The 13,962-nt window shown below is 40.0% G+C and overlaps 1 protein-coding gene across 5 annotated transcripts in view; it reads left to right on the forward strand.

Moving 5' to 3' along the window:
* IDE (insulin degrading enzyme) overlaps nt 1-13,962 on the forward strand; it is a 136,723-nt gene that overhangs the window by 104,336 nt on the left and 18,425 nt on the right. For 4 of the 5 annotated variants that reach the window (XM_017963113.3, XM_017963112.3, XM_017963109.3 and 1 more), the window contains exons 14-17: nt 2,531-2,613; nt 6,470-6,614; nt 10,209-10,319; nt 11,224-11,344. In XM_017963113.3, the coding sequence (XP_017818602.1) occupies nt 2,531-2,613; nt 6,470-6,614; nt 10,209-10,319; nt 11,224-11,344 (460 nt within the window). Of the gene's footprint in view, nt 1-2,530; nt 2,614-6,469; nt 6,615-7,104; nt 7,250-10,208; nt 10,320-11,223; nt 11,345-13,962 lie in introns of all 5 variants that reach the window. The other variant, XM_017963110.3, reaches the window with a different exon arrangement.

A 13,962-nucleotide genomic window follows, 5' to 3' on the forward strand; every position in this document is an offset into this window, starting at 1 on the left:
TGCAGCCTCAAACTCCTAGGTTCAAACCATCTTCTGGCCTCAGCCTCCTAAGTAGCTGGACTATAGACGCACACCACACCCAGCTAATTTGTTTTTAATTTTTTATAGAGATGAGATCTTGCTATGTTGCCTGGGCTGGTCTGGAACTCCTGGCCTCAAGTGATCCTCCTCCTTCAGCCTCTCAAGTAGCTGGAATTATAGGTGTGAGCTACCATATCTGACTTTTGCTGTTTGTTTTAAATAGGCCTTCCCAGAGCAAACTAACAAGAACATTAAACCATTTATATCTCTTCCCGGAGTTTCAAGGTAGTTTCAAGTGACTAAAGCCATTCTTAGTATAGCATGAGTGAAGTGGAGAGGCAAGATAAGTAGCTTATTTGTTCATCCTTGGCCGTGTTGCTTATCCATGGTTGCATATTAAATTATTCCAAAACTTAGCAGCTTAAAACCACAACATTTAAGTTAGGCCAGGTGCGGTGGCTCGTGCCTGTAATCCCAGCACTTTGGGAGGCCGAGGCAGGCGGATCATGAGGTCAGGAGTTCAAGACCAGCCTGACCAAAATGGTGAAACCCCATCTCTACTAAAAAAAAATTAGCCGGGTGTGGTGGTGCACGCCTGTTATCCCACCTACTCAGGAGGCTGAGGCAGGAGAATCACTTGAACTCAGGAGGCAGAGATTGTGGTGAGCTGAGATTGCGCCATTGCACTCTAACCTGGGTAAGAGCGAAACTCCGTCTCAAAAAAAAAAAAAAAAAAACACACACCATTTATTATCTCACACAGTTTTTTTCTTTTTTTTTTAAGACTCGCATTCCATTGCCCAGGCTGTGGTGAAGTGGTGCAGTCATGGCTCACTGTAGCCTCAGCCTCCTGGGCTAAAGTGATCCACCAACCTCAGCCTCTTGTGTACCTAGGACTACAGGCACACACCACCATGCCCAGCTAATTAATTGTTCAATATATCTGTAGAGGTGGGATCTCACTATGTTGCCCAGGCCGATCTCAAACTCCTAGGCTCAAGCGATCCTCCTGCCTCAGCCTTCCAAATTTCTGGGATCACAGGCATGAACCATCATTCCTGGTCTCTCACACAGTTTTTGTTTTTGTTTTTGTTTTGAGACAGAGTTTCTCTCCGTTGCCCAGGCTGGAGTGCAGTGGTACAATCTTAGCTCACTGCAACCTCCGCTTCCCAGGTTCAAGCAATTCTCATGCCTTAGCCTCCGAAGTAACTGGGATTATAGGCGTGTGCCACCATGCCCAACTAATTTTTGTGTGTTTAATAGAGACAGGGTTTTGCTAGTTGGCCAGGCTGGTCTCAAACTCCTGTCCTCAAGTAATCTGCCTGCCTCGGCCTCCCAAAGTGCTGGGATTACAGGTGTGAGCCGCCGTACCCTACCTCACACACAGTTTCTTTTTTTTGTTTTGTTTTGTTTTGTTTTTTGTTTTGTTTTTTGAGACGGAGTCTCACTCTATCACCCAGGCTGGAGTGCAGTGGCACCATCTCGGCTCACTGCAACCTCCGCCTCCCAAGTTCCAGTTCAAGCAATTCTCCTGCCTCAGCCTCCCAAATAGCTGAGACTACAGGCATGAGCCACCACACCCTGCTCATTTTTGTGTTATTAGTAGAGACGGGGTTTCACCATGTTGGCCAGGATGGTCTCGAACTCCTGACCTCATGATCTGCCCACCTTGGCATCCCAAAGTGTTGGGATTACAGGAGTGAAGCCACCACGCCCAGCCCTCATATACAGTTTCTGAGGAGGGCCAGGAATCCAGCAGTGACTTAGTTGGGTAGTTCTGGCTCAGGGCCCGTTGTGTGGTTATAGTCAAGCTGTTGGCCGAGGCTTCAGTCATCTGAAGGTTCAACCAGGGCTGGAGGATTCTCTTCCAAGTTCAGTTATGTGGTTGTTGGCCAGCCTTTTTCACCACATGGACCTCTCTGTAGAGTTGCTTGACATGGCAGCAGGCTTCCCCCAAAGTGAATGATCCAAGAGGGAAAGTGAGTGATCAGGATGCAAGCCGCGGTGTCTTTTATAAATGCAGTCTCAGAGGTATACCATTAATTCTGTCATATTTTGTTAGTAAGGCAGACCAACCCTGGTCTAGTGTGGGAGGGGACCACCCAAGATTGTGAATCTCAGCAGGCAAGGATTGTTGTGGGCCACCCTGGAAGCTGGCTGCCATTCGCTTGCAAGGGACTTCTGCCTCTGCCTGCCTCCCAGTGTCCGGAAAGATGAAGACAGGACAGTTGGTATTGGCTTCTCTGATCTGTCTTTTTCTTCACTGTACCCCCATCTCCCTAATACAGGGGAAATAGAAGGCAGATTTCACTGTGCTACAGGAGTCTGCAGTCTTTGTCTCCAGCTTTCTACCTGCTGACTCTGAGTATGTTTCAGGGCCATGGGACAGCAGCTCCAGAACAAAACTCTAACTATTGCCTCTGTTCTCCTCCTCTTGAAGAGTGATTTGATTGAACATTTTTGCTGAATGCACCTCTATTTCCCTAACCAAACTGTTTCTCCATCACAGGATACAGCTATGAGCAAACTCTGGTTCAAACAAGATGATAAGTTTTTTTTGCCGAAGGCTTGTCTCAACTTTGAATTTTTCAGGTATGTAAGATGAGTCTAGCTTATAAAGCTTCTTATAAAAATCAACAATTACATTTCCAAAAGTTATCTATTTTTCTTAAACATCCATGTCTAGAAATAAAAGGAATTAGAGTTATTTCACCTAGAAAAGGAGAGGCTGAAATAAATAAATAAATAAATAAAAATAAAGAAAAGGAGAGGCTGGCCAGGCACAGTGGCTCACACCTGTAATCCCAGCACTTGGGAGGCCGAGGCAGGCGGATCATGAGGTCAGGAGATCGAGACCATCCTGGCTAACACAGTGAAACCCCGTCTCTACTAAAAATACAAAAAATTAGCCGGGCATGGTGGCGGGCGCCTGTAGTCCCAGCTACTCGGGAGGCCGAGGCAGGAGAATGGTGTGAACCCAGGAGGTGGAGGTTGCAGTCAGCCGAGATTGCATCACTGCACTCCAGCCTGAGCAACAGAGCAAGACTGTGTCTCAGGAAAAAAAAAAAAAAGAAAGGAGAGGCTGTTGCTGTTAAGAGGTATTTTTTTTAAAAAAGTTGTTAACTCTTTTTTTTTTTTTTCCATTAATGAGTATACCCTTTAGCTGAAATGATTTATGTTAGCTATTGTTAGGACGACCTTCTTAGCCTTCAGGGTTTTGGATTCTGAGGAGGCCGTAGATTTACCCAGAAGACTCACTGAAGAAAGAATAAATAATTTGGGGTGTTTTTATTGCTTTGGTTTTGTATTCCTGGAACTTGTCTAGAAGAAGAGGTACTAGTTACTAAATTATCCTGAGTCTTATTTCATCTTTTGTCTGGAGCTTCCTCTATTTCTGGCTTGATTACTTAAAAATTACTAATAAAAAGGGAGAAGATGTTTAGTAAAATTTATGAATAATGCTATTGCAGTAATTTCTCAGTGCATTTTCAATTCATCTCTGTCTTCCTTTACTTATTTGTGTGTTAATCACCTGATTCAGATTTTACTTTGTGAGTTTATACTTTTTATAATTTTATATTTCTAAAATTCAGGGGTTTATAAGATAAGCCTGTCATGGTTTATTTGTTCAGTAATGTTCAATATGATAATCAGCTTTTTCATTAATTTTTATTCAGTTGGCTTGACATGAAATTAAAGGTAGATATGGTTTAAATGCTTTGGAAAAAGGGAAAAGAATCTGATTTTCCATCAACAAATATGTTGAGATTATAATGATTATAAATATTGTGGTTTTATAGCATGAGAGATTATCTGAAACTGCTCAGAGTTTTTTTATTGTTTACACCAAACATGGGCTGTCAGGTTGTGGCTTATTATTGGTAAAGGGCATTACAAAGCTGCTTTTTATTTTTTGATATTTGAGAGTGATATTTTTAACACTGTAAGCAGCTTGTCACCACTTTCCCATTTGGCCTTTGTGATGAAGAATTTCTTTAGAATACCCTTTGAGAGACCATTTTACATTTTTGTGTTCTCTAAACTGCCTAGCACATTTCCTACAATTGAAAATGTCTGCCTCCCACACAAATCCCAGCCTCTGGTCTGTCTTCCTAGAGGTAACTACTGTTCTGTTTCTTGCACATTTTAATTGAAATTTTCATGTGTGTGTCTATATCCTTTTCATCTTTTCAGAAATAAGATTATATTATGTGTAGTTAGCTATGGTTTTTAAAACCCTGTGATCCATATTTAAGCATATAGTATCTGGTTACAAAATAATGTATTTTTTAAATTAACACATGAACCAGAATTTAGGTATCCCAGTTGAATCCTATTATCTTTTAAAAGTTAGTTTAGTGTCTTCTCCACTTCACCAGCACAGCTGCTGTGGATACAGCTGTTTTCGTTCTTTTTTTTAAGGAGATAGAGTCTTACTCTGTCACCCGGGGCTGGAGTGCAGTTACTGCAGCCTCAAACTCTTGGGCTCGAGTGATCCTCCCATCTCAGGCTCCTGAGTAGCTGGGACTACAGGCGCATGCCACCTCGCCAGGCTGGATACATCATTTTAGGACACTCCTTGGAATTATTTTCTGAGCCTGAGCCATAGTGCTTTGAAACCCCAAACTTTCTGGCTTTTCACTTCCATCTGAGAAAGGTGCATAGTTACCTGTGGGGCCGACCTCTGTCATAGCCTCTCTTTTGTTTTGATGATTTTGTTTTTGTGAATTGTGCCTTAAGTTTTTGAGCTGCTATTTGCCCAAAGAAGGAAATCTGTCATCATGTATGATACTTTAAAAAATTTAATGGCAGATCATTTATTCAAATTTTCCAGTTGGAGAATATTTGGATAGCTGTAGAACTTTGTCTTTGATTTTAATTCTCTAAGTGACTACAAATTTTATCCCTGTTTTTGCTTTTTTATCAGCTTTGATAAAATTATTGGCTTTCGGCTGGGTGCAATAGCTCACACCTGTAATCCTAACATTTTGGGAAGCCAAGGCAGGAAGATCACTTGAACCTAGGAGTTCAAGACCAGCCTGGACAACACAGTGAGACCTTGACTCAACATTAAAAAACAAAATGTTGGCTTTGTTTTCAGTACATTAGTTATATTTACTGTGATACAAATAGAGTGAAACTTTTAATTTGCTGCCAAACAAACCAAGCAGGCACCTGCCTCAGGCCTTTAGCACTAGCTATTTCTTCAGCCTGGGAAGTTCTCCACTCCACCCCTTAGATATCCCCAGGGCTCACTCACTCGCCTCCTTCAGGTCTGGGTCCAGATGTCACATGATAAGAGTGGCCTTGACTGGCTATTCTTATGTAAAGCAGCAGTCTTTCTTCCCTGCTGCCATCACCCCATCATTCCTTATTCCCCTTACCCTGCTTAATTTTACCTCATAACACTGTCACCAACTAAAATGTCAAATTTAAATTTATTATTATTTGTCCCCTCTAGCTAGATTATCAATTCTGAGGTCAGGGACTTTGCCTGATTTGTCCACTCTTTGTCTTCAGTGCCTAGAAAAGAGCCTGGCACTGTAGTAAGCATATAATACATATTTGTTGAATGAGTGAAACTTTCACTTTCTTCTGATAAAAGGTAAGCAAGGTTGTATAGTCAGAGGAGCAGGTCGTTTAACTTGCATTTGAATCCCAGCTCTGCTGCCACACGAACTCAGGGGACCTGAAGAAAATTATGTTTTTTATCTGGGAAATGAAGTTTAGTTGATCACTGTGGTTGTTTAGTTCTTGTACTCTATAATTCTTTCTTCTTTGTTCTTTCTCATTTAACTATTTTTCTATTTTAGTTTTTTTCCCTAGTTTTGGCTGCTGTTATATGATAGAAATTATCAATTATTTTACTAACAGTTCTCTAGCTTTACTGCTTTGGGGAAAACTCAGGGATAAGTTAACATTTTCACAGGTCTCAATTTTTCTAAGTTCATGTAATTACCACAGACACATTTCCCAGTCTTTTACTCCTGTCCACCAAGGGTGTGACTTGATTGGAGAGAGAAGGAAGACATGCAAATACTGTATGTGTTCTGTCGGCTGTGCTCCTCCCGTTAGCCTAAGCATAGCCATGCATTTTGGCCCGTTCCCACTCCTCACATACCCTGCATTTCTAACTTGTCAGTTCTGCCACACCATCTGGGGTAGGCAGTTCCTTCTCCTTCTTCGCTACCAGCAGTGCGTGCGCATGGGCACGCGCGCGCTCACACACACACACACACACACACACACAGACACATACACATACATTTCAGGCTTCTTTTTCAGACATCTTGTTTTTTTCCTCATAAGAAGAAATAACCTCAAGAATTCAACCATATCCTCAGGAAATCATATTAACCGGTGTTCAATATCTTGATCCTTCTCAAAAGGCCATATCACATTGAGAAGTAATAAAATCAGCTATTTTACTGTCAACATTTTCTTCCAGCCCATTTGCTTATGTGGACCCCTTGCACTGTAACATGGCCTATTTGTACCTTGAGCTCCTCAAAGATTCACTCAACGAGTATGCATATGCAGCAGAGCTAGCAGGCTTGAGCTATGATCTCCAAAATACCATCTATGGGATGTATGTAAGTACCCACGCCTTAGAGCCTTCCACTCATCAACATTTTTTATATTGATTTGATGGAAGCATTTTTTGATTGAGGGTATGAGTTTAATTTCTTTTTTTTAATCTTTATGGCTAATCATATTTTCTCATTTAATTTTTAAGTTAGCTCTTATTCTAAGTGTTCAACTACATACCATTCATATTATGCAAATTTTCCTTGATTTCTTTTTTTTTTTAAACGTCTTTCATCAGAATGTCATATTTTTCTACTCAAACAAAATTGGACCCTGATTTAGGTTTAGATCTTACCCATTCTGTATTTGAAATCTTGGTCTTTGGCAAAGGAAAATGAAATCTTCCTTCTTTTGTAAAACCTAAGGTTGTCATATACTATTTCCCTAGAAATCCAGATCATGAGGCTGCATATCCATACTCTTCGGTCATGTTTCTTCATTACCATGCCACTGCTTGAGGTATCAAAGCATTTCTTTTGTTTTTCTTTTTGTTAGTCGCTACATTTATGCTGATCCTCTTCATTGCAACATGACATACCTGTTTATCAGGTTATTGAAGGATGATTTAAAAGAGTATACATATGCAGCACGCCTCTCAGGTTTGAGCTATGGCATTGCATCAGGAATGAATGCAATACTTGTAAGTAAAATGAAAACCAAAGAAAAGGCACCACCCTGTTTAAGCATTATGTTGAGCTTGGGAAAACTATTAACTTCTGCATTTTTAAACAAGAAAGTTGATGGTTTTTTTCCTTGCACCTTTTTGATGATCAAAGAACTCAAATTAGTGTTAGTTCCACTAATGAATGATTTAATAAAGTTTAGTGCATCTTGTGAACATGTATGTGTGCTACATTTATTTGCATGTTCTTCTGCCTGAGATGTTTAATATATTAATCCTGAAAGCATGTTGTTCTTTCCATATAATTGAGTATATTAACATCTGTAAGTAGAAGATATCAATAGTTGTTGTGGTGATTGAATTTTACTTATAAATAGGCTCCCTTTATTTCTGCAGATAGTAGTATAAAGTTTCTATGTTCAGATACACCTGACATTTTAATTTATTTTGTAGCATGCACCATTACCTACTTTATGTGTGTTTTAAAATAAGCATTATTAAATCCATCTAAGAAGTAACTAGATCCTTTCTTTGGAATGTGTTTTCAAGCTTGCTTATATCTCAATTCCAAGTTAACATCCCTTTTATGGCACACATTCATCTTCACTTTTCTTGAAAATGTATTGCATATTTTAGTAAAAATGAAAACGAGAGCATTTTGGGGTACTCCTTTTTAAATTCTTACACAAAAGATTTTAGGAGTTTTAAATTTTATTTATTTTCCAGTGACTTTTTTTCCTTCACATAAATAAATTCTCTGGTAACTTTTGTTTAATGTATAAGAATGTATATTAATCTAACCATTCTCAGAGTCCACAGAAGTTTGAAGCTCAGAGATCAAAATTAGCTCCAAATAGAAAAGTAATCAACTGTTTTCTCTTTTTTCTGTTGATTTTTAGTAGCATATTACCATCAAAACACATAATTATTTATGACAAAATGGGTTTTCTGCTAATTGTCAGTCTAGTTCCTCCAGTAGGAAACATGATGTGCTCGCCATGGCCAGTGTGGCCTTCCCTCCTGCTGAGGTTCTTGCCTATCATCCTGCACAGCATGGAGACTTTCATGATATTCTAGCTGCAGTGTATCCTCTACTGCTTTGGGTGCCACCATGTGAAAATATCGTGATAGAAATTCTCCATTCCCCACTTTTCAAAATGTTAGGCATTTAGAGACAAAGTGAATTGTGCTGAGTTGGCTGGGCACGGTGGCTCACACCTATAATCCCAGCACTTTGGGAGGCCAAGGCAGTCAGATTGCTTTGAGCTAGGAGTTCAAGACCAACCTCCTAGGCAACACGGTAAGACCCTGTCTCTACAAAAAACACAGGAAAATTAGCCAGAAGTGGTGGTGCATGCCTGTAGTCCAGCTACTCTGGAGGCTGAGGTGGGAGGATCGCTTGAGTTCATGGAGCAGAAGTTGCAGTCAGCCGAGATTGTACCACTGCACTCCAGCCTGGGTGGCAGAGTCAGACCCTGTCTCAAAAAACAAAAAATGTGCTAAGCCAAGATTCTGATGATACATACAGTGTATCCTTCTTACACATTTGTTTTGCCATTAGCTTTTGGAACAGCAACAGAACTTATCAAATAAGCAAGTGGTTAGAATTGTGGATCCTCCGTGGCACCGTGGCTCGTGCCTGTAATCCTAGCACTTTGGGAGGCTGAGGCAGGTGGATCACCTGAGGTCAGGAGTCTCACTATGTTGCCCAGGTTGGTCTTAAACTCTTGGGCTCAAGCAATCGTTCCGTCTCAGCTTTCCAAGTAGCTGGGACGACATGTACATGCCACTATGTCCTGTGATTTTTATCTTCTTACCTCACCTGTAAAAACCTTGGCCGGGCGCGGTGGCTCAAGCCTATAATCCCAGCACTTTGGGAGGCCGAGACGGGCGGATCACGAGGTCAGGAGATCAAGACCATCCTGGCTAACACGGTGAAACCCCGTCTCTACTAAAAAAAATACAAAAAACTAGCCGGGCAAGGTGGCGGGCGCCTGTAGTCCCAGCTACTCGGGAGGCTGAGGCAGGAGAATGGCGCAAACCCGGGAGGTGGAGCTTGCAGTGAGCTGAGATCCGGCCACTGCACTCCAGCCTGGGCGACAGAGCGAGACTCCGTCTCAAAAAAAAAAAAAAAAAAAAACCTTAAGCCTGCCATTCGTTAGATACTCTTTTTGAAGAAAAAACTTAGCCACATTCTACAATTAGTTTTATAATGAGAACTTGAATTTTGATGATGTAGTATATGCCACCAGAGTTCGATGTTAGGTGAGTTTACTTACTGTTGATTTTGTTTCAGAAAAGTAAAATTATGCTTTTGGGTATAGAGATTGCTAATGGCCAGGTACTTTGGCTCACATATAGTTCCAGCTACTTGGGAGACTGAAGCAGGAGGATCACTTGAGCTCAAGAATTGGAGTCTAGCCTGGGTACCCCAGCAAGACCCTGTCTCGAATGAATGAATAAATAAATAAATAAATTTTTTTAAAAAGATGGTTAAGCCTGGGCATGGTGGCTCACACCTGTAATCCCAGCACTTTGGAAGGCCGAGGCGGGTAGATCACCTGAGGTCAGGAGTTCAAAACCAGCCTGACTAACATGGTGAAACCCCATCTCTACTAAAAATACAAAATATTAGCCGGGCCTGGTGGTGCACATCTGTAATCCCAGCTATTCCGTAGGCTGATACAGGAGAATTGCTTGAACCTGGGAGGCTGAGGTTGCAGTGAACCGAAATCGTGCCGTTGCATTCCAGCCTGGGCAACAAGAACGAAACTCTATCTCAAAAAAAAAAAAGATGGTTAATGTTATCTTCCTGTTACACTATATTTATATATTTATGAGACATTAAAGTGAATGTTTCATTTTTTATATGTCTGTTTTTGAATTTTCTACATGTTTAAAAATCAAGTCAAGTTGTTTATTTGGAAGTTGTTTTGTGATATTTTTAGACTTTTAATACCCTGAATTCTTTCTGTAGCTTTCTGTGAAAGGTTACAATGACAAGCAGCCAATTTTACTTAAGAAGATTATTGAGAAAATGGCTACCTTTGAGATTGATGAAAAAAGATTTGAAATTATCAAAGAAGCAGTAAGTTTTCTGAACCCTGTTTTTTTATTCATAAGATAATATTGCTATGTTATAAAAAGTTTTCATAATAGTTTTTATAAAAGAAGCAAGGAGGAAAAGAAGCATTCATAACCCTGTTGCAGTCACCTCACCTTGTCTTTGCAAAATCTGATACTCCATCCAGAAAGAAAGCCTAGTTGACTCTTGTGGACACCTGGCCTCTTCTCTGTGGGTGCCAAGAGCTCACTGCAATTCAGAGTCGCAGCTCAAAATTTCAAAGAGAAGTACTTAGTGGCTGTCAGGGCCTCCTTGAATGTTCGATCCCAACCTCCAGTTCAGAAGAACACACAATTCATCAGACTGAGGTCTGCTTTCCCACAAGACCTTGTCACAATAGAGCACACTATTTGGGTTTGACATATCTTCCACTTAAATTCAATTCATATTTGGCCCAGTAATGGAAGTACGGGATGAACAGCTCCTTCTGAAGCTAAACTGTGACCTTTTCTTGTATACCAGAAGAAACTACCATCAGTTTTCAAATAAAGATCCCATATTTTATATGGCTACTTATTTGTGTTGCTTGCTTATGGAGACTTTGGGGATGGCTTTATAGCGTAGAACCTAAAGATTCCAAAAGACATCCCTGAAAACTAGGGATAACTTTCTGAGGGACGAAAGATATCCCATAGTGAAGCACTTATAGTCCGTGTCAGATGCTGAACAAATGAAAAAGCATGCACTTTTATGTAAGGATCGGAGAGGAATAAACCCCATTCTTAATTGTATAACTTCAGAAAGGGGAAAGAAGAAAATATCCTAGTAACACATAGTTTATAGAGAATTGAAATTTGATTATAACTGGACTTTTGGAATGATTTTTAAAAGATTTATAAAATTAATGAAAGCATGTCTCCTTCACTAGTATATGCGATCTCTTAACAATTTCCGGGCTGAACAGCCTCACCAGCATGCCATGTACTACCTGCGCTTGCTGATGACTGAAGTGGCCTGGACTAAAGATGAGTTAAAAGAAGCTCTGGATGGTGAGACTTTCTACTTAAAGCTTAATGCTTTCTTCATTTTTTTCCTAAATTCATTTTGGTTTATTCTGATATTGACTGTTTATACTTTTAAATAACTTGTAGTTCTATTAAAACTGGCTGTGCCTATGTTTTATAAAAACAGTGGTGGGCAGGATGGCTATAATTAACAGTAACATATACTTTTAAATAGGTAGAAGAAAGATATTGAACATTCCCAACCCAAACAAATGATAAATAAACTTGAGATGATGGATATGCTTAATACCCTGATGTGATCACTATATGTTATATGTATATATAATAACATTATTATATACTCTATGAATATCTACAGTTATTATTTCTCAATTTAAAATAAAATAGAAAAAAAATGGTGGCTTTGAAGTGGTTTTTGCATTCAGGCAGGTTAGCCACATTTACTGTTTTTAATCTGGACCTATACCAGTTAATTACGACTATTTTTAGATTTCTGCAGACAGGCTGGGTATGGTGGCACATACCTGTAATACTAGTACTTTTGGAAGGTGGAGTTTGAGACCAGCTTGGGCAATATAGTGAGACTCTGTCTCTACAAAAAATAATAAAAATATTAGCTGGATGTGGTGGCATACACCTGTGGTCCCACTTACTCAAGAGGCTGTGGTGAGAGGATTGCTTATGCCCGGGAAGTTGAGACTACAGTGAGCCATGATTATGCCACTGCACTCCAGCTTGGATGACAGAGCAAGACTCTGTCTCTACCTCCAAAAAAAAAAAAATTTTTTTTTCTCCAGAGTAAATGCTCTGACCCAAGTACTAACCTTGTTAATAATGAAGGTTTTTTGTTTGGTTGGTTTTTTTTTGAAGACAGAGTCTGCTCTGTTGCCCAGGCTGGAGTGCAGTGGTGCAATCTCAGTTCATCACAACCTCCACCTCCTGGGTTCAAGCTATTCTCCTGCCTCAGCCTCCCAAGTAGCTGGGATTATAGGCATACACCACCATGCCCTGCAAATTTTTTGTATTTTTAGTAGGGACAGGGTTTCACCATGTTGGCCAGGCTGGTCTTGAACTCCTGACCTCAGGTGATCCACTCGCCTTGGCCTCCCAAAGTGCTGAGATTAGAGGCGTGAGCCACCGCAACCGGCCAATATTGAAGTTTTAAGAAAAGAAAAATCTGAACTTCAAAGTCTTAACACACAATGTTCAGGCTTTTTTTTTTTTTCCTGCTTTAGCATCCTTAGATCAGTTCAGTTAAAAATTGGAAAATGTATAAAGCCTAAAGAGTCATCTTTTGTTGTTTTTTTTCTAGAATCTTAAGTCTAATTTTCAGGAGTTTGGCTTGAAAATCTGAAATTCCTTGAGAGCAGTGATTATACCTTCCTTCCATACTCCTTCACTTAGTATCTAGTATAATATTATGCCCTCAGTGTGTATCTAATGAATGCCTATTGAATGCAAAGAAATTACTTTCAGGATTTCTTTATTGGGAAAAAATGTAGATTGGTATCACCCTTTATTATTGTTTTAGATTTTTTACTTCTCAACATTACCTCACCAATTAATCTCTCTTCCTGTGTGCTCAGCCATAAGCGTTAAAATACAATAAAAAGAATTCTGGGCTGGGCGTGGTGGCTCATGCCTCTAATCTCAGCAGCTTTGGGAGGCCGAGGCGGGTGGATCACAAGGTCAAGAGATCGAGACCATTCTGGCCAGCATGGTGAAACCCTGTCTCTACTAAAAATACAAAAATTAGCTGGGTGTGGTGGCACGCGCCTATAGTCCCAGCTACTTGGGAGGCTGAGATGGGAGAATTGCTTGAACCCAGGAGGCAGAGGTCGCAGTGAGCCGAGATCATCCACTGCACTCTAGCCTGGCAACAGAGAGAGACTCCATCTCAAAAAAAAAAAAAAAAAAAAGAATTCTGTTGAATGTTTTAATAACCTTTTATGACAAGTTCTTATACTTATGTAACACTATGCTTTTGATGTCTTCAGTGACACAAATCGAGCAAAGTACTGAAAGTCATTATTTTGTTGGTTGCCTCAGGCATTGGATGGGAGGCTAGATTATGAAAATCATTAACTAGAACAGGTGCATTTTTTATCGGGACAATTAATATACTTTTCTTTGCAAAATGATTATGGTCATATGCAATTAATAGCAAGAATTATACCTTTAAAAAAATACCACACAATTAATTTTAAATGTTTTCCAAAATGAAGACTACTTTTATAATGATCAAAAAGCAAAGGTTTGAGGGTTTTTTTCACCCTTCGTTAGAATCTAGGTCAGATGGCATGTTAATTTTAAGCAGAATAAGCTCTATAGTATCTCAGAGGGATATGAAGGCTTTCTAAATGGATTTTATGAAGATTTTATAAAGTACTTTTTTGGTTTAAATTTTTCTGCTCAAGTAAATAATTATTCCATTTTGATATATATAATCCTACAATAATCCAAAATGGCAGAATGGCTAATTTGGAAACAACTCAGTGTGAGAGGCTGCCTCTCCAGTGACTCTAAATCATTCAGCTATCCAGGTGCCAGGGTAGCAAGAACTTCGGGGTTCAGTGTGGTCCAGCAGCATTTACTGACTGCCTGCCCTGTACCCAGCCCAAGACTCCAGGTGTTGAGATTAA

The sequence above is a fragment of the Papio anubis genome, chromosome 11 (genome assembly GCF_008728515.1).
Source record: "Papio anubis isolate 15944 chromosome 11, Panubis1.0, whole genome shotgun sequence".
In the NCBI taxonomy this organism is placed as follows: Eukaryota; Metazoa; Chordata; class Mammalia; order Primates; family Cercopithecidae; genus Papio; species Papio anubis.